Source organism: Pseudopodoces humilis, chromosome 1 (assembly GCF_049639895.1).
Source record: "Pseudopodoces humilis isolate 2021_Gansu_Grassland_sample_001 chromosome 1, ASM4963989v1, whole genome shotgun sequence".
Lineage (NCBI taxonomy): Eukaryota > Metazoa > Chordata > Aves > Passeriformes > Paridae > Pseudopodoces > Pseudopodoces humilis.
In genome coordinates this window covers 45,895,204-45,913,273 of record NC_142200.1, presented here as the reverse complement: position 1 = coordinate 45,913,273, position 18,070 = coordinate 45,895,204, and the positions used below count along the sequence as shown (strand labels likewise).

At 40.8% G+C, this 18,070-nt stretch overlaps 1 protein-coding gene across 6 annotated transcripts in view; it reads right to left on the bottom strand.

Annotated features, from left to right (window-relative positions):
* The window catches only part of OSBPL1A (oxysterol binding protein like 1A), a 76,342-nt gene that overhangs the window by 33,162 nt on the left and 25,110 nt on the right, over nucleotides 1–18,070 (bottom strand). For 3 of the 6 annotated variants that reach the window (XM_088051462.1, XM_005517210.3, XM_014256290.2), the window contains exon 16: nucleotides 16,012–16,118. In XM_088051462.1, coding sequence (XP_087907588.1) covers nucleotides 16,012–16,118 — 107 coding nt within the window. Of the gene's footprint in view, nucleotides 1–1,356; nucleotides 1,539–13,458; nucleotides 13,478–13,558; nucleotides 13,682–16,011; nucleotides 16,119–18,070 lie in introns of those variants that run through there. The other 3 variants (XM_088051468.1, XM_014256296.2, XM_088051471.1) reach the window with 3 other exon arrangements.

Genomic DNA, 18,070 nt, shown 5'->3' with positions numbered 1-18,070 from the left:
AAGGCACAGCTTGTAATACAGTGTTTTCTGTACCTTTCAAGGTGGTGCCTGAGCTGAGAAAGAGACAGATGGCAAATCATACTGGGTTCAGCTCCTCATCTTCCAGCTATGGAGTGGCTGCCACCTATTCTATCCCCGTCACTGGTGCCACCAGCAGCATTCTAAGCTTTCCTCTGAGCTTTATGCAAAAAGTGGCATTGAGTGCTCAGGTGAACCCAGTGTGAGGCCAGTTGAGTTTCCAAAGTCCAACTAGTCAGGCCTCCTACCTTACCCTTGTCAGGAGCTGCTCTGCACAACAGCAAATAGCTATCAATAAAGCTGGGCTTGCACTCACACCGTTAGACAATGACATTTTAGATCAGCCTTGCTTCCATCTCTAAAGAGAATGCTATTCCAGTCAAACTTCAGATTTACTAATTCTGATGGAAACTATCTACCCTTGTCTCACAGAAGTGAACAATCACTCCATCATTATCCTTACAGCTATAGACACAGCTGTATCCTCAGACTGCAGTCTTGGTGGTTCTCTGTCAGTGTATCTAGGTCACTGCAACAATCCACTTTTAAAAACATATCCACGGTCTGGTAACTAGTTTCACTTTTGGTTTAATTGAATGCTGCTTCCAACAGCTTCCTATAACATTCCTGTAAATGCTACTGTAACATTTGGTGCTGTGAACACCACATTGTGAGTTTAAATAGTAGAAGTGAGTTATTTTAGCAATCAGACTTCTCTTTCTTTTGTTAAAGGAAAGTAACAAACTATTTGCAAATACTCCTATTGCCTTTCCATGTTATCCGAAATCCTGTTAAGCACAAGAGCACGGTTTAAAAGTTAACTTCTTCATTGTGTACTACTGGCAGAGACTTCACATGTCTATTACAAAAAACCAAAAAGCTTATCTGGGTGTAACAAACACCAGTCCCACTCCATTCTGTACCCTCAGTTTTCCTCAGGTAGATGAGAGACCAGTAACAAGCACCAAACCACTCCTCTTTTTTTAATCCCCTTTTTTCTTTTTTAAAGGCTGAAGTCTTGAACTACACCAGCACAGCCTGTAACCAAGGCCTCTCTGTCCATCCTGAAGACATCTTAGTACAATACACAAAATACTTGCTTTGTTTGGTGCAGGAAGCTTTTAATTTAAATTAATGCACAACAACAGTGGCACTTCTGTAGGGTAGGAAAGGATCACACCACTCTATGCCCAGCTAATAAATTATCTCAGCAACATGCTATTTCAGCTGCAAAAACACTAAACCCAACATACAGCAAGCAAAGCATAGAACAAATGCAGACACCTCAGTAATACGGATGCTTTCAATGTTAGAACAGTAAATTAAAAGACAGCATACCTTAGATCCGACTTTTCCTGGACTGAGAGAAAAAAGACAGACTTCACAACACCGCAGTGTGATTTAGCTGAATTTTATTTTCAAGCACTCAACTTCTGTGTTAGGAATGACTGCCCAAAACACACAGACTTCAGAGGTGTGCTGAAAGGAAGTACCTCCTCTTTCACAGAGAAACTGTGAGGGGATCTGAAGGCAGACTGCTGGAATGTCAGAACACTGTGTACCAACCCTGCTCTGCAGCAAGCTGAGCACGGGAGAGCTGCCCGTGACACCGCCTCACCAACGTCTCTGACGACTCGGAAAGGAGGGTTTGGTTTTCAAAATGAATGGCTTTGTCCAACTGCCACAGAAATTCCATCCTCCCAAAAATGTCATTTCTTATGGGCCATTTGCCACAAAGCACAGAAATGAGATGCAAGTTTTCAGCAGGAAGGTAGGGGCTAGTCTACACCTGGCTGGAAATTAACACATAACCAAGGAATTAGAAAAACACTGCTATAGTAGAACATTTATAGCATTTTTACGTGAACATCTGATGATGTCTGTAATAAAATAAAGTAAAGCAAATCAAACCTGCCATTTGTTTCACACTACCTCTATTCATATGAGGCTGATAGTTTCCAGGATCAGCTACTCCAACAGGACATAGAATTTACAAAGTGCTGTATTGTAACCCACTATACTCCAGAAAACCTGTCACAGAAAGCACTGGGAATCCAAAGTGAGAACTCTGTCCCTTCTGTGATTTTCATACCAAACAAAAATCCCTACCAAAAAAACCTGAGGCAAAGAATGGAAACCACAACCTCGGCGCAGAGTTTGAAATGCACGCAGTTCGTCTATTCTAACAAACTCATACAGCTGCAATTTTGCTGTTACAATACAGTCCCTATTGCTAGTGCCTTCTTGCATAAGCCAGTCCTTTGTGATGTCTAGTTTGAACTAGCGCTGATTAAATCTGTTAACATAGAATGAGAACTAAAAAGTTTTATAAAGAGCCAGGCCTGCCTCTGTGTCTTGAACAAAGGAAGAAATGTAAAGACTGTGTATTTTCCTCGAGGTGTATTTGCTTAGAAACAGAACAGTTCTATATATTTTGCTAGCTAACTTCAAAGCATGCTACTGCAGCACTAGTTCTACAGGATAGACTTCCATGAAAAGTGCTGGTAAGACTACCTGGAATAGCACTAAATAAGCAGCTACTGAAGTGGAAACCGAAACCAGTTGCTCTCAAAGAGGACTCACTCTGAAAGTTCTCATAGTTTTAACCATACTTGAACTTCAGTGCAGGATGCTTACCAAAAAGAAAACAAATTTTAGAAAAGAATTTATTTTTACCTCTACTCATGGAACTCCCACTAAGCACACATTAGTATGTCATATGAATACACATAATCCTGCTTTTCTCTTAACCTTCCACCCCCAAAAAGCAGGTAGTTCTAGTTTCAGAATGTTTCTTTACAAGTATGGCTCAGGTATTTGAGGCACTAGATAAAGGAATGAAGGATTCACGAATACTTCTATGGCACATCAAAACACTGCAAGTGTGACAGCTCACATTAAAGCAACAACAAAGTGTTGCCAAACAGATGCAATCAATTTCATGAACACATCCCCAGATTCCTAAAGCATGTAAATATTTTACACAAAACTTTCAGAGTTCTGATCTGTTTACACACAGGCCCTTCCACAAAGAACCTTTTGCTGACTCACTACTCCCCAGCACCAGGGACTTGTGACAAATGTCTGCTATGCAAACATATGGTAAAGTCTTGCATCCTAACTCTTCATTTGCTGGAGTAAACTAGGTTTTGTAAACTTCATCACAGTCTTGGCTCATCCCAGGGACCAGAGGACTGGTCCAAAATAGGTCATGCTTTACTTCAGCCATTGCTCCTTGCTCAGGTTTTCCCTCTCTCTGTGCCATAAGCCTGTCAGTTACCCGGCTCCAGAGTCAGATCTAAACCCAGCATAATTGGAAAGCGAAAGTGACTTGAACTACTGCTGCTGCAACTACTGAAAAGCAAAACAAGATGTGAACGCTTAATCAAGGCAGTAAGCTGAGCTCACTGGTGATAGGCAAAGGGTTATTTACTGTATCACAAGACAGCATCAGTCTTCATCTCCGAAGTCCAGCCAGCTGACTCTACAGCATCAGAGTACCACATCTTACTGAGATCATCGCATTCAAAAGAGAAAACACGCTTTGGCAAATAAACAGCTAGCTTGCTTTCAGACCCATATACAGAAACCATCACCCACACGGTTTCCTTCTGTAAAAAGGCTGAAAGACTCACATACACACAACCAAACCCCATACATACCAATTTAAGGTCCTGGTAATCTGTTCTCTTACATCCCAACCCAAAGTCTACAGAAGAAAGCAGGCTTTGCAGAACAAGTCATACGACTGCCTCAGTCATTCCCCAGATGAACACAAGAGTTCATTGTTAGTCAGCTACGAACATTCACATCAAAGTTCAAGAGAACGAGTTTAGCAGGGCTGATTTGGAATGGCTACATTTCATTCTTCTGAGCACAAAGTTGTAGTATTTCCCTTTAATTGATTTATTAATATAATTAAATTCCGCTCATGAAGGAGAGGATCAGGTATGATCACAAAACCTAGAAAAATACAGCGGAAGCATTAGTAGAAGCAAGAGCCAAGTTATCATCCACAAAAGGAATTCTTACTTTGGCAGGATCATGTCAACTCAAGCAGACATCTAGGCTGTAAGAGAACTGTTATTCAAGAGAAAAGCTGGAGATGCTGGGAGCACGCAGCACCCTTCTCCCAGTGTATGTGCCTAATATAAAAATTTATCATTCAAGACAGCCAGGAATAACAGTTTCTGAACTAGCCACATGCTAGGGACAAGGACTGTTTGCCTCCCACCTTTCCCTGCTAAGACACTAACACTTCCTCCTCAACACGGACCTTGCTGCCTTCCTTCCCCTCTCCTGTTTCCACATTTGGCTATGTCAAAGTTTGTTTATTCAGAGGCTGCTGAAGCACTGCAGTTTTAACCAGTGGAGAATGTCACAGCTCCCAGCCAGGAACCTGTCTGAGAGCACGTGAGCAAACTGCAAAGATTAATTGCTGACTGTAGATTAGAAGGCTGGTTTTGGCCAAAAACCTTAGATTTAAGCTTTTCAATCAGAAACTTTGCTTTCTTCAAAGTGTTTCTGTGCAGTCAAGACTTAAAAAAGCTCTTTCTGGTTTGTTTCTAAAGTGAGGCTCAATGGCAATTCCAAGTCTTCTTCTCAAATGTATTTGTTTTTCACATTTTACTTAAACAATTTAACTGTAATCTGATAAATGTCACAAGGTCTACTTAGGTTTGAGAGCTGCAGAAGTTGCCAGTCTCCAGAGCCCATTCTGTCCCTACTTTTGTTCCAGTACTATAATACTGATTAGTCAAATATGAGGACTTCAAAGAAAAAGCCTTCTGATTTTGTCATTTTCTGTGAAGTATTGTTTCTATTTTGAGTAATGCTGAAATTAAATATGGTTGCTATTCACTCCTGCCAATACTAATGCCAAAACAAACTCAATGACATCTGCAGTGATGCACACGTTTGGGAAGCACGTTTTGAGCTGCAGAGCTACAAGATTACCAGAGAAAAACCACACCCCAAGGATATTTAGCTGCCCCAGTGAGATTAGGCATCTATTTTCTCAGAGGTATTTGCCACAAGCAACTTTCCTCAACCTAAAGGCCTCATTGAAGCTGATCTATTATGCTGATACTAGAACAGAATCAGAACAGCATACTGCTGCACACTTTCAGATCCAGTAGGGACAACTTTTTTCTTCTCCTTTTGAGGGACTGGACATCTTTGAAGTTTGCTGGTCTCACAGAGAGACCAGATTTTAAGATGTAAGAGTTCTTAAGAATGCATACAGGAAACATTTTATTCTTAAGGACTGTTTTGAAAACAGATCTTAAGGCAGTTTTGATCTAACTAGTTCCCTTAAGTATTCTTCCGTACACACCACTGATTACTTTGATAAACCCCTTTGTAATCTCTCCCCCACACTTCTTCCCAACTGGATTATGGCAAGTGCATGCAATGTTTTCTCTTTTGAAGCAAATGTCATGTTTTTGCCATGTTTTTGTTGGCTCTTACTGGCTTACTCGTGCTGCTGGACTCAGTTGTTGACTCAGAGTGGAAACAGCTTCCTATTAAAAAAAAAATTAACACTTCTGAAACTGGCTGTCTGTTCTACAAGCTCTGCATTGGGAATCTTGTTAATTATTCATTATTCTTTAAGTCTAACTGACAGGTTTTTTTTTTAAAAAGAAATTCCAAACCAAACATGCATGCTTGTATAGTTGTTCTGCATTTCTGAAAAACTCAGAGGTCTCACTTGCTAGTTTTTATTTCATTTTGGACACTAACCAAATTGCAGTGAAAAATGTTACATAGGCCAGAAATCAACCGTAAGTTTTACAATGCAATGCTCCAAATGGAGTTCTTAGCTCCAAATAAAAACCACCTTGGAAAGCATTCTTTGTTCTTTCTGCTATAGCCCAGAACACATTCTTCCCACATTTCCAATATTAAAGAATCAGACTTCAAAGATACAGATGCAAAAATCCCACTTTTACTTCAGATTTTAGAAGGACTTGGAGCATTAAGAAGATTGTCCCTTCTTAGGGATGATTTTCCTCTGAGACACTGTTTTTGTCCTTACTCTTACTCCAGGCAACAGCCAGCAGACTTCAGCCAGGCCCTGGGTAAGTTGATAAGACATTTCCTGAAATTAGAGTATGCCACAGACATTTGTCCAGCAGTTGGAGCAGACAGATAAATATGGAGTATGGAAATTCAGTGCAGAACTCGATAATCCAAATGTTCTCATTTAGTGGAACAGATCCTTTCTCCTTATGAATGATCTCAAATACTTTTGCCCCTATGTGATAGGGACTTTCTCCTGTTATTGTGTTTGTTTGGGTTTTTAATTTTTTTTTTCAAGAACATTGCAGCAAAGCTATTTACTGTTAAATCTTCTATTTACTGCTCCCCTATATGCAATCCAGTAGCATCTACAGTTCAGAGGAAGAAGAGAACTTTTAGATTTGATAAAAGTTCTAAGTTCTCCCCACCCCAAGCTGAAACAGAATCTGACAGTCTAGAATGACACATTTTTTTTTTAAGTCAATAAACTGCACATGTGAACAAAGACAATAGTAGAAAAGCACTGACTGTATGTTACCAGCTGATCTTTGACATATGGTTCCTTGAAGTTTTCTAACACTACTGGACTGGACTGGCCCTTAAGTATTTGTATGTCTAAGGACTGCTCAAACTTGAGAAGAGAGGGCTCAGGGCAAATCTCATCTATGTAAATACCTGAAGGGAGGATGCAAAGACAACTGGAGCCTGGCTCTTCTCAGTAGTGCCCAGTGGCAGGACAGGAAGGCATGAGCACAAGCTGAAAGGCCGAAAATCCCCTCTGATGGTCAAGAAACATTTTTTCACTGTGGTGGTGATAGAGCACTGACACAGGCTGCCCACACAGGTTGTAGAACTTTTATCCTTGGTAATATTCAAAAGCCATCTGGACATGGTCCTGAGCAAACAGCTCCAGGCGGCCTTGACTGAGCAGGGGGGTCAGACCAGAGGACCTCCAGGTCCCTTCCAACCTCAACCCTTTCCATTTTGTTCTGTGAAATTAGGGTTTAGGCCTTAGCCCAAAATGTCGCTTCAGAGGTAGAGGAGATACAGGTCAGACAAAACTAGATTTCTGCTATCCATAGGAACAGATGCCTGCTGTCTAAGGTTTCCAGCTGTCTGAAAGACACAGCCAGCTCATTTTAACCTCAATTTGATTTGTCTGACCTTGCAGCAAGGAGTTTCACTGAAAAAAAACACACAATCCAATTTGGATGCATAGCACAGGATACATACACAATTAATAATCTTGGCATTTCCAGAAATGTAAAAACTATTGACATACATGGATTACCACATTATCTAGAAGAGGTACTCTATTATCTTGACAACTCAAGATTTTTCCTCACCACAATGATAAAAGCCTTGTTTATGGGTGTCCTATTAGTTTATGTCCAGCAGGTCAAACCCACCAAGTTCCTGCAGATGCTTTTGTGATACTGTAGCCCTGCCTGGAGGCTGATACTCTGACCAATTACACTGAATATTTCCAGACAAGATGAAAGTACTTGTGTTCTCTCTATCCTTTCTCCCACCATAGTTCTTGACTCAAAAAAAAGGGATGTGCAATAGCGACACTATTATATTTCAAGACTAACAAGAAGCCGCATTCCTATTTTAAGGCCAAACATATTTGAACGAGACTATTGTGGAAGCAGTGCAGCTTTGGCAACACAAAACTCCCTGAAGCAGATGAAAAAGTTTGCAATGTACTCCTGTGTTATAAAGTACCCCTATATTATGAAGGTACACTGCAGACCCCCTTCAAAGAGACATGCTCTAAAGCCATTCTCAAAGTGTACCTATGGATGCAAGAGTTATTGCACTGATGTCTACATTTTAACATTAATAATGTAGCCCTGACAAGCATAAGAGGAGGGAAAACATTCCTATACAAAAACACCGAGTCCACATTTACTGTACAAATGGCTTAAAATGAAGCTATGCAAGCAAAGTAAGCACATCACAGGCATCAGTCCCAAAGACAAGATATTCACATGAGGGCTATGCTTAGAAAGCCAGACTTCCTCCTCATACTGGACTCATCAGGATGTTCACAACAAATGGATCCACTCTGTTTGTAAGAGGGGCTCTACCTTATCATTTCTTTGCAGTAACATTCAGTTCACTATAAATGGAGCATAATTTGTTTTGTGTGTGCTAATCAACCCACCTGGATAGCATAGGCCTGTATTTCCCATTTGTACATAACACTGAAAGCATTTATTATTAAAGTGCATTATTGCTGCATTTCAAGGAGAGTGACATTAAGAAAAATACAAGCAATTCAGAGAAAGAGCTTACATTCCTTTATGAACAGGAATGTACCTTCAAGGAAAAGTACAACACCAGTGATTTACTCTCAGGGTGTAAATACTTTCTGAACACAGTCCATTTACCAATTCTAGTGATATCGTCGGTGACTCAGCAGCTAGCATTATACTCAGGCATTTCATCACTGGACAGCAGAGCAAGCAGAGATAACACACTTCTGAATACTAATATTAAAACAAAGTCACTGGCTTTATAGGGGGAGTGGGAGGTCAACAAGTACACATTCAGTCATAAGATTTAAAAAGCAGACAAGAGGTCAAATTCCACCATTGCTTACCTTGATTATAAAAACGGTATCAGCTCTAATAAGTCAGAATAAAAAAAAGTGCAAAAAGCAGTTCTGGTTGAAATACCATGACTGTGACCTGGTGAAGGTTACGTTAAAACCAAAAAACACAGTGGACAACACACCCTCCCATAAGCACTAATACTGTCTAAATTGGAAATCATCCATTCTTTCCTTCATAGTTAGAAGACCCCTTTATTTCATGGAACCAGAAGTGACTAAAATAAGCCAGCTAAAAAACCCAGGAAGAACAGAAGAAAAGCAAGTTTAGACTCAGTCAATCTCCTTTACTCAAGGAAAGGGTACACATGGACAGCTTACCAGCCCATAAGGCAAGAGATCTGGTATCACTCATGTTTAAGGAAGCCAACAAAACTAAAATATACTAAAATCACACCACATGACATATTTAAGATGATTGAAAAACTGTTAAGTGACACAAAACCTTAAGTTACTTACGTTGCCCAGAAACACTGCCTTTAAAACAGCTTAATATGCAAATAATAAATGCAAAATAAAGAGTTAAACATTCTGTCTCCCCCAAAAGCATGTGTTAATATCCAGAAACGGATAAGCTACATTAAATTTATTTTTCATATGTGTAGAAATTAATTTTTAAAATTATTACTCTCATAAAATAGCTTTTATCAGACTTATACAAGAAAATAAGGCCTCTTGTTCTATGTTTTATTTTTTCATAAATTAAGTTTCAAGAAAGAGAGGTCAAGAATAACAATACATCTTCAGAGAATTAGTAAACTGTGTAACCAGTCATCCAGTTTGGTGTTCTGATGTTTTATGCAGCTCAGACACAAAACCAGACCACTCAGCCAGACCGTGACTGCAGTCAGTTATCTCACACACTTGCAAGCAAAATCCCAGCAAACAAAGTTAATAGGAATGGTGCTATGTATAGAGGTTCAGCCTTATATCCTGGTTGTTTTCTGTTTTATTTTTTTCCTGAAATGTTACCAGTCCTTAGCTGACAAACTGGCTGGCAGGGAGCAAACAAGTTTTAGAACTGTATGTTCAGCCATTCTTCCAAAACACATTAAGTACAAATTAAGCCAGAACATGGAAAACAAGATGATCAGTTTTACATGCCATGATGACATGACAATGACATCAGAAGAATAAACCCTTCTCACTCCAGATTGTTTTCCAAGCATGAGAGGAAAAAACCCCAATATTCTCATAGCACTAAGCAGTGAAAACACTTAGAGAAAATAGCCACCTCATACATTTCTTTTTCTGCTTGTCTCCATCAGCTTTAAGACAAGAGCATAATTTTGCAAATACATTCATAGAAAACAGAATTCCTAATTCATATTTGAGAAGCTTACTCTATCAAGGATCATTCCATTAAATTTGATTGCCGCCTGCTTTTTTCCCCCTGCAGCCTCAGCTAAGACTGTTTTCTCAACATTAAAAATTAAGTACTCAAACAAGTTGTAAACAAGACCTTAGAAGTAAACCTCAGAGCAGGAGCTGTAGAAGCACATTAAGGAGGAGTCTCATTTCAAACCAGTATGTTTTTACACTGTGTTTCCCCAGAGGCCCATGAATGGATTCCAAGCTAGTTTACACAAGGCTGCTTAACAACAACCGCCAACAAAAAATATCTACAGGCCAAGCTTTGAATAAGCATTAACCCACAGTGGAAAGTGCAAGAACAGGTTAGCAGTTGGCTTCCAGTTGGGGTACACAGTGAGGAGCAAGGAATGCCTTCAGACAAGCTGTCTGACCTTGTTTTTTGAGCTACAGGTCAGTAAGAGTTTCCCTGTCACTAGAAGTCAGTACGTCACTTTGTACACTTCAAAGGCAATCTCTTTCCTTGTAGCTGGTGATACACTGTATTGGCAATCTTGAAGAAAACAAACAAATAAGAAAACAAAACTCCCAAAACCACCAAAAAAAATTTCCAGAGTTGGGACCCTGCTGTACTTGAAAGACCAGATGCACTTGCCTTTTACCTTAGAGTAACATCTGAGTGTCCTTCTGTGAACCAGAACCCTCTTTCACCTAGAAGCCTTTCCAATAAAACACTTGACCAGGGATCTTATCAACTGCTTCAAAACCTATCAAGTGTTTCAAAGAAAAGCACTCTGTCAACACACATAATACTTTTTCATAAAAGAACAGCAGTAATATTTGCTTATCTTTCTCCTGAATGGAGACTCAGTATTTCTTATTTTAAAAAGCTTCTGTCTGGGCTGCTGCTTAGCTTCACTTCCCACTCTGATGACCTATTGAATCCTGGCTGCCCTAGGGAAATCTCAGAAAAAATAAGTTATGTTCTTTAACTCCCCTACCTCTAGGGTACTTTGGACTTGCTAAACTCCTGCCTCTACTGGTAAGGACATTGTCTCCACAGATCTGTAGCTAGCTTTATACCTGCAAGGCTGCAGTACATTGAAGCCCCTGAAGGTAGAAAAAAAATGCTTTCAGAGCAAGAACACTATGCCATCCACAAGCATCTCACTATTAAGTTACCCCAGCTTTAACATCTTCACTACAGAGCTTTAGACCAGATGAAAGACATGTGCATATACAGAACCCAAAAATTAGTACAGCAAGAATCATCAAGGAACAAGTAGAGCTGTCGACTTTCTAGCAGGAGAAAAAACAAATTACTTTCCTGTCAGGAGCTTTGTTCTCTTATACACCCTACCTATATAACATTCCACAATGCTTTATATCCTATGTTCCTCTGCATAAGGGAAAAATACCAGTCATTACAAGGGAGCCCATCTGAGCATAGAGAACCTTCCAATGAACTTGTTACCTTCAAACAAGATTCAAGCTGCACTAGGTATTTCTAGTATATTTCCACTTATTTGGAGGAAGAAACAGGATCAAGTCTGTTACTGACCAAGAGCCAATAAAGGTTTTCTTGATGTATGTACACCTCGATTCTCACAACAATGAACAGCTCTTGCTGTGTTCAGCCCAATCATCAACCATCTAAAAACTCCACCCTTCCAGAAGCATACAACCTGAACACCATTCCAGTTGTTCAGGGCATTGCATACAGGCCTTGAACACACTGAGGTTTTCCCTTGAGCTCCACTACTTTCAGCGAGAGCTGAACAGAATGGACAACATTAATTCCTCTGTGTTCCAGTGATTGAAATGAATAAAAATAAAAATTCAAAAATAGGGTTGCCACTTGTTTTTAAACACAAAGAGAAAAGATCAGAAAAATGAAAGCACTGGTTTTATCACCTGAGGGACTGTGGACTCTGTTGTTCTAAGTCTAGCTCAGTAGCCAGCCAATACATGATCCCCTTACTAGACCTAACACAGAAATCTTATCGTTAACCTCTTTCTTAACTTCGCTGATTTCTGAGTCCCTCACCCCTCTTCATCTCTTTCTCCCACACACCAGAGGCTCCCAAGACCTTATGGAGGTTAATGTAGCTGATGATATTGCCAGGTGGAAGAAAAAGAGTGCTGATGGATGTTAGGACTTCTCTAGCAGATTTGCACAGGGTGCCTTTATCAGCATTTCTCCCTTGACTGCAGATTCTCATCACTGCTCTCCTCGCCTGCACCCCCACAAAGAAACAGGTAATAAAATTTCTCATTAAGGTGTTATCTGGACATAACCTAGAGGCACCTTCTTCATTCACAATACAGTAAGGTAGGAAGCAGGTTTAAGTGATAACAGCCGTGCTCATACCTGCCTCCCTGAAGACAAATCAGAAATATATTAAAGACAACTATTTGTATGCCAAAGAGCATGCAAGCATTCACTCATTCACAAGAACACACAGAGACACATCTAACCTTCAGACATTCAATTATGTTCCCAAGAAATATGAAATAAACTAAGGCTGAACTTCCAGAGATTGGTATTTACCAGTTGAACTGTGTGCAAATTTTTTATTTACAGGATGAACATACATGCAAGAGATAGCACATTACGCCATGGTAAAGATAACTAAGTTCAAGGACTATGACCACAGTATTTTGATATTAAAAAGCTTTTGTAGAAGTGACAAGCTTAATTTGTTGTGACAGATTCTTCATAGCTGATATATACAACTCATTTAACACAAAAAGTGAAGAAACCTTTCCTGAATTCCTTATCTCATCAGCTAAGGCTTTTTGCCAGCTTGTAAACAAGTCCCCTTTTTAAGACAAAAACAAACTAGAAAGAATGACAACATCTGCAAGGGCTGAAGATCAAAGCCACAAATAGACTACAAATGAAACCAGCCAGCTTACAACTGCTATCCATTCTACACTCATGCAATACAAGCTCTTAATTTACTGTTACATATAACACTGGATGGTAAAAGTGAAAGTTAAAAATCAAGATACTCATCCACATGCTTTACCTAAGCACTGGTTAGTGAAGAAGAAAGGCAGAAAAAGGAAGAAGCTAAATTTTTCAAAGAATATTTTTTTTTCTATCAATTTCACACAGTTTTGGTACAGGCAGTTCAAGTACTAGAGAAGAATTTTAAACTCATTCAGGAAATCTAGCAGAGAGCACAGCGTGAAAAGAACCTTAAGTGCAACTCTTCCTACAACTACATAAAATAACTCAGGACAGAAAAACTACTAGAACCAAACTGCTTTAGGAATGTAGGTTCTAATATTTGCTAGAAATAGTCAAAGGCAAACCCTGCTTTGAAACACTACTTACACTAACCTTGTGCCAAAGTCACTGCAGAAAACGTTTCAAGTTGTGCCGGCTGGCTCCGACACCAACGCCCCAATAAATACTCAGATTAAAGCAACCAAGTTACATTCCCTTTTGCCCTCACACGTTTTAACTATTTGGCAAGAAGTACCTGCGCTCGCATCTGCGTGACACTGAAGGGTTCATCCCAATGTCACGAAGCAAGCACAGCCACCAAGAGCAGCCCCCAGCCCATCACGAACGCTACATACCGCGGGACGATTTCGGGCAGCAGCGTTCCGAGGGAAGGCGCCCCGCCTGCAGCAGCCCCTCCCGCCCCGGTCCCTTCACCTTGCAGCACGGCGCTCCGCGGGCTCCGCGGCCGCCCCGGCGCGGCGCAGGGCGGGGCGGGGCGGGGGAGTCGCGGCCGCCCCGCGCAGCCGGGGCGCGGCTCCGCTCAACGCCGCTCCCGCCGGGCTCCGCCGGAGCAGCAGGAGGAAACCAGCCCGAAACGGCGGCTCCCAGCCCGGCTAAAAATGGCCTGACAGAGCGAGCGCGCCCGCCCCCGCCGCCGAGGCAGGGGCGCTGCCCAGCGCTCACCGCCGCGGCCCCCGGGGCGGCCCCGCGGGGTCTGCGGGCTCCCGAGCCCTCCGGGGCCGCCCCGCACGGAGCCCCGCCGCATCGGGTTATTTTTGGAAGCTCCCCCCGCCCCCCGCTCCAGGCTCTGCGGCGTCACAGCAGCTCCCGCCGTGCGGAGCGGGCAGGTCACGCCTTTCCCGGCGCGGCCGAGACCCCCGCCCGCCGCGCCGGCTCCGGAGCGCGCTCCCGGCACGCCCAGCCCCGCACCGCGGGGAAGGAAAAGCAGCGGACAGATGGAGCGATCGGAGATCACGCTCATGCACCATTTCTAGAGCAAGTGGAAGACGGGTGAAGCGGTTTTAGTGCTGCGTTAGCAGTTTCATCCGCAGACTGCGCGATTATACTACAATTGCCAAGGCACCGTGATAAGTAACACTGAAAGTTTTCTCTAGAGAGCCAAAAGTGCGTTCACTGTGGTAATCCTTAGTGAAGTGAGGAGCCTCTCCTCATTAGTCAAGCAGTAGCTTTTGGTATGCTGACAATTTAAATTAGAGGGAAAAAGTATTCTCCTTAAAGAGGCAAGATAAAGCACCAGGCTGGAGAAAACGTTAGTTCTAGGGATAACCAGATTTCATGGGACATGCACAATACGGTTGCAAGGTTATACATATCGCTTTTCAAATGCCAGCAGAACAACAGTCTAGAAATCAATACTGAACAGCAAAGAACAGGGCCCTGACTTACAAAGGACAACAAAGCCAAATGCTGTGGGTTTAAGAACAGTAACGATCAATGAATGTAGCTTCTTGGAAAGCTGCAAGTCTTTGGGAAGAGATTATAGCATCTTTAAAAGCCTGCACTATATTCCTGAACTCAGTAGGTTGAAGTTTAAAAATACCAAGACAAAAAACTTGGATCACATCTTGTCCCTGTTATGACCGACTGATTTCACTAGCTCTGGTGGAAAATCAAGTTCACACCTCACTCTATCCCTCTGTGCCCAAATCTATGTTCTTCCAGATTAAAATAAGGCCTCTATTGCACCTACTGAGACTATTCAAGTTCAAGTAAGGTGAAATTACAATTTCACCATATGTTTTACCATACTCCACTCTGGAAAGCTATTTTAGTCTGGTTTGAAGCAAGATGCCAACACAATTAAGGAATACTAAGTAACACTATACACCCACTGTTGTAACAATTTCCCCCTCATCCTCAAATGAAGCTGGCAACTTTAATATCAGACTTTCTTAAGGAAAAAACTCAATGTAAAAAAAAAGCAATGCTTGTTCCACTCTGCTAGAACTTAAGTAAGTCTAAAAGACTCGTGACTGGAGAGAAAGGACTTGGAAGGGAATGAAAAAAACCCCAAACCTAGACAATGGAGCCAGTGTTTGTAGCTCACTGTTAAACAACTGGAAGACTAACAGCACCAACACAAACCTCATTTTGAAACACAGCTTACTGATGACAGTAGAGGGAACTGATGACAGTAGAGTTAAGAGCCTAAGCCAGGGATTATAGCTACCACAGTACAGGAAGACAAGTTTATTCTGTGGTACTAGGGCATCTGCAAGAAGGAAGAAAAATACCAGCTCTCCTGCTCTAGAAACTAGTGAATATGACATATATTCCCAAACTGAAGTGTTTGCTCTGTGTTTAACACTATACAAGATATTTGTCACTGAAAAAGCCAGAAGTTCAACAAATAGCATTTGCACACCCACTAAGCACATGGTCTGAAAAACAAATTCAGAAGCAATATTGTTCAACACTTCAGTTAGCTAGTAAAAATTTTTAAAAAAATTCTGAAAACTAATTTTCTCAATATTTTGACCTTCAAATCAGCAAAGCAACAGCTTTATTGAATTCAAACATTCAGTTTGAACATTGCAAGCAGTAGCTTGTAACCAAAACGTCTCTTTTTTGAACACCCAAATACTAAGACATCCTTTTGCCAAGGCATATACCTACTCTCTCTCTAGAAGAATGAATTTTTGTCCCATTCAGTATGCAAAAGGACAGCTTACCAGCAACATGAAGTTGTATGAGCTTGTGCATTTCTTTTTGTAACAGGTAAGCAGGGAACTAGCCAAACATGCTAAGCTCTTCGACCCTTTATAGACCCACACAGCATAATACATACCCCTTCTTGCTTTGTGAATAGGGTGAGGCACTCAGACAGAGCCTCACATGTTTCCTGGGATACTTCAGAGACCACATCAACTTTCTGCAGGAGGGGAGAAGATATTCCTGAAAGCATAAAAATATTAGTAATGTTAGAAGGACATTGTAAACTACAGGATTCTTTAAATTATTTTTTTCCTCTAAGTGATACAGACATAACATTCAAATGCTACAGGAAGGCTGATGCATTGCAAGATCTGTGGGAGGGGTTTTTTTTTTTTTGCATCCTTTCCCTAGTACTGGTATAAGAGTCACATGAATAGATCAAGTCTCAGCAAAGTTTAGAAAGCAGAGGCAGTAAACCATGGCAGCGGGACATTTGGAAAAGGGACTAGCAACAACCACCTTTTAACTGCTTTCTAGACTTTAAAGCTTCAGATGACAGAACTTAAATAAACAGGGTTTTGCACTGGTTTAACATAAATAAAAGTGTAAAATGTAGATTTTTTTTTATTTCTGACATGTATTATATAGAAGACAAAGAGCTTACCACAACACTCAGTGCAGCTGTAAATTTAGGTTTGAAAAAAATAGATGGAGCTGTAACTACAAGCACCTTGAACAATTAAAGGGGAAGATCTTATTTTCATGGACTCATGTGTAAGTAGTACAGCTTGTCACCTCACATCCTGACTTCCATTTACAGAAGGGACTGCATGTCTATAACCAGCAGGAAATCATGATAACTCAATCAGCTGGTAGAAATTATTTGAGTCAATCTGTGAAGTTTTGTGATGTGAAGCAATTCCTCAGAAATCAGGAAAGCAAATTTCTCAGGAAGCATAGTTGTTGCAATTAAAATAATTGCAACATTTAGTGCCTGCTGACTCCAGGATCAGTTGACACCATTTAGTAACACAAGAGCTTCAAGCTGATGTCACACCACTTGAGATTAAGAAGTCCATCACTGATAGTACCTGAATTTATTTTTGAACTTTTACTGCTTTATTCAGGACAAGATACAGTACATATCCACACACTAATTGTGGTCTCTGATACCAGATCTCACCACTGACTCAAAACTGACTCTTAGAGCAGCTGCTAAAAACAGCTAGTGCCTCTAGAAGGAGGGGCAGCACTGAGTGCAGGAGACATCTTTATTTTTAATATATAAGATGCATAAGTCTCAAAGATAACTGGACTCAGAACAGCATGTTGAAACAGTGACAGAATTTTAAATACCAGGTGCCAACATAGCCGTTTTTATATTACTCAAATGTTTTTAGGGAAAACCCCACATAGAAGGGTTTCTAACTCAGAAATTTACATTCTTCTGGAGCCAGAGGATTCAAATACTTAAAAAATACCACAACAATGGGAGACCTAGAGCAGTTGTCTCTGTTGTGACCTACAGAAGTTACACATGAACCCAGAAACAGTTCACTGACCTAGCAAGTTACAAACATTAATTGGAAGGAAAACAGGAACTTATTACTGCTATTGGGCAAGACTAGCAATTTCTAGGAAGGAGATACTATCTGCTTTTGCTTTACTATGGGTATCAGTTGTTTATCTATCCTTTTCAAAAATGTTTTTCTTGTTTATAAAAGCACCTCACTGGTTCTTCAGGTCAGCATTATGGAGTCAGGTAGAAACTGCCTCTGTAGCTACCAAAGGGAATTTATCCACCTTATACTAATTTTCAAACTTTTTTTTCTGTGAAGAATTCAGTTTTACTGTAATAGTAACTACAAAACCTTCACAATAAGACACTCATATACATTATGAAATGTCCCTTTGCCCTGTGAAATAAAAATCTGGTATAATTCAGTTTATGAAAAAGACAGGGTAACATCACGGAGTAACTTATCCCAGCAGCAAGTGGAAAAAAAGCTGTATTTTAGCCTCCTTTTGGAAAGGCACAGGGATGAAAGAATAATTTTTTTCTTCTGGAAACTGATATTCTAGTACAGACTAGGGATCTGTATAGACAGTCAACTTGTTCTCTAATCTGAGCTTCCTAATTTTAGCCACAATATATAACTAGGATTCAGGCCCAAAGGACCAACAGTAATGTT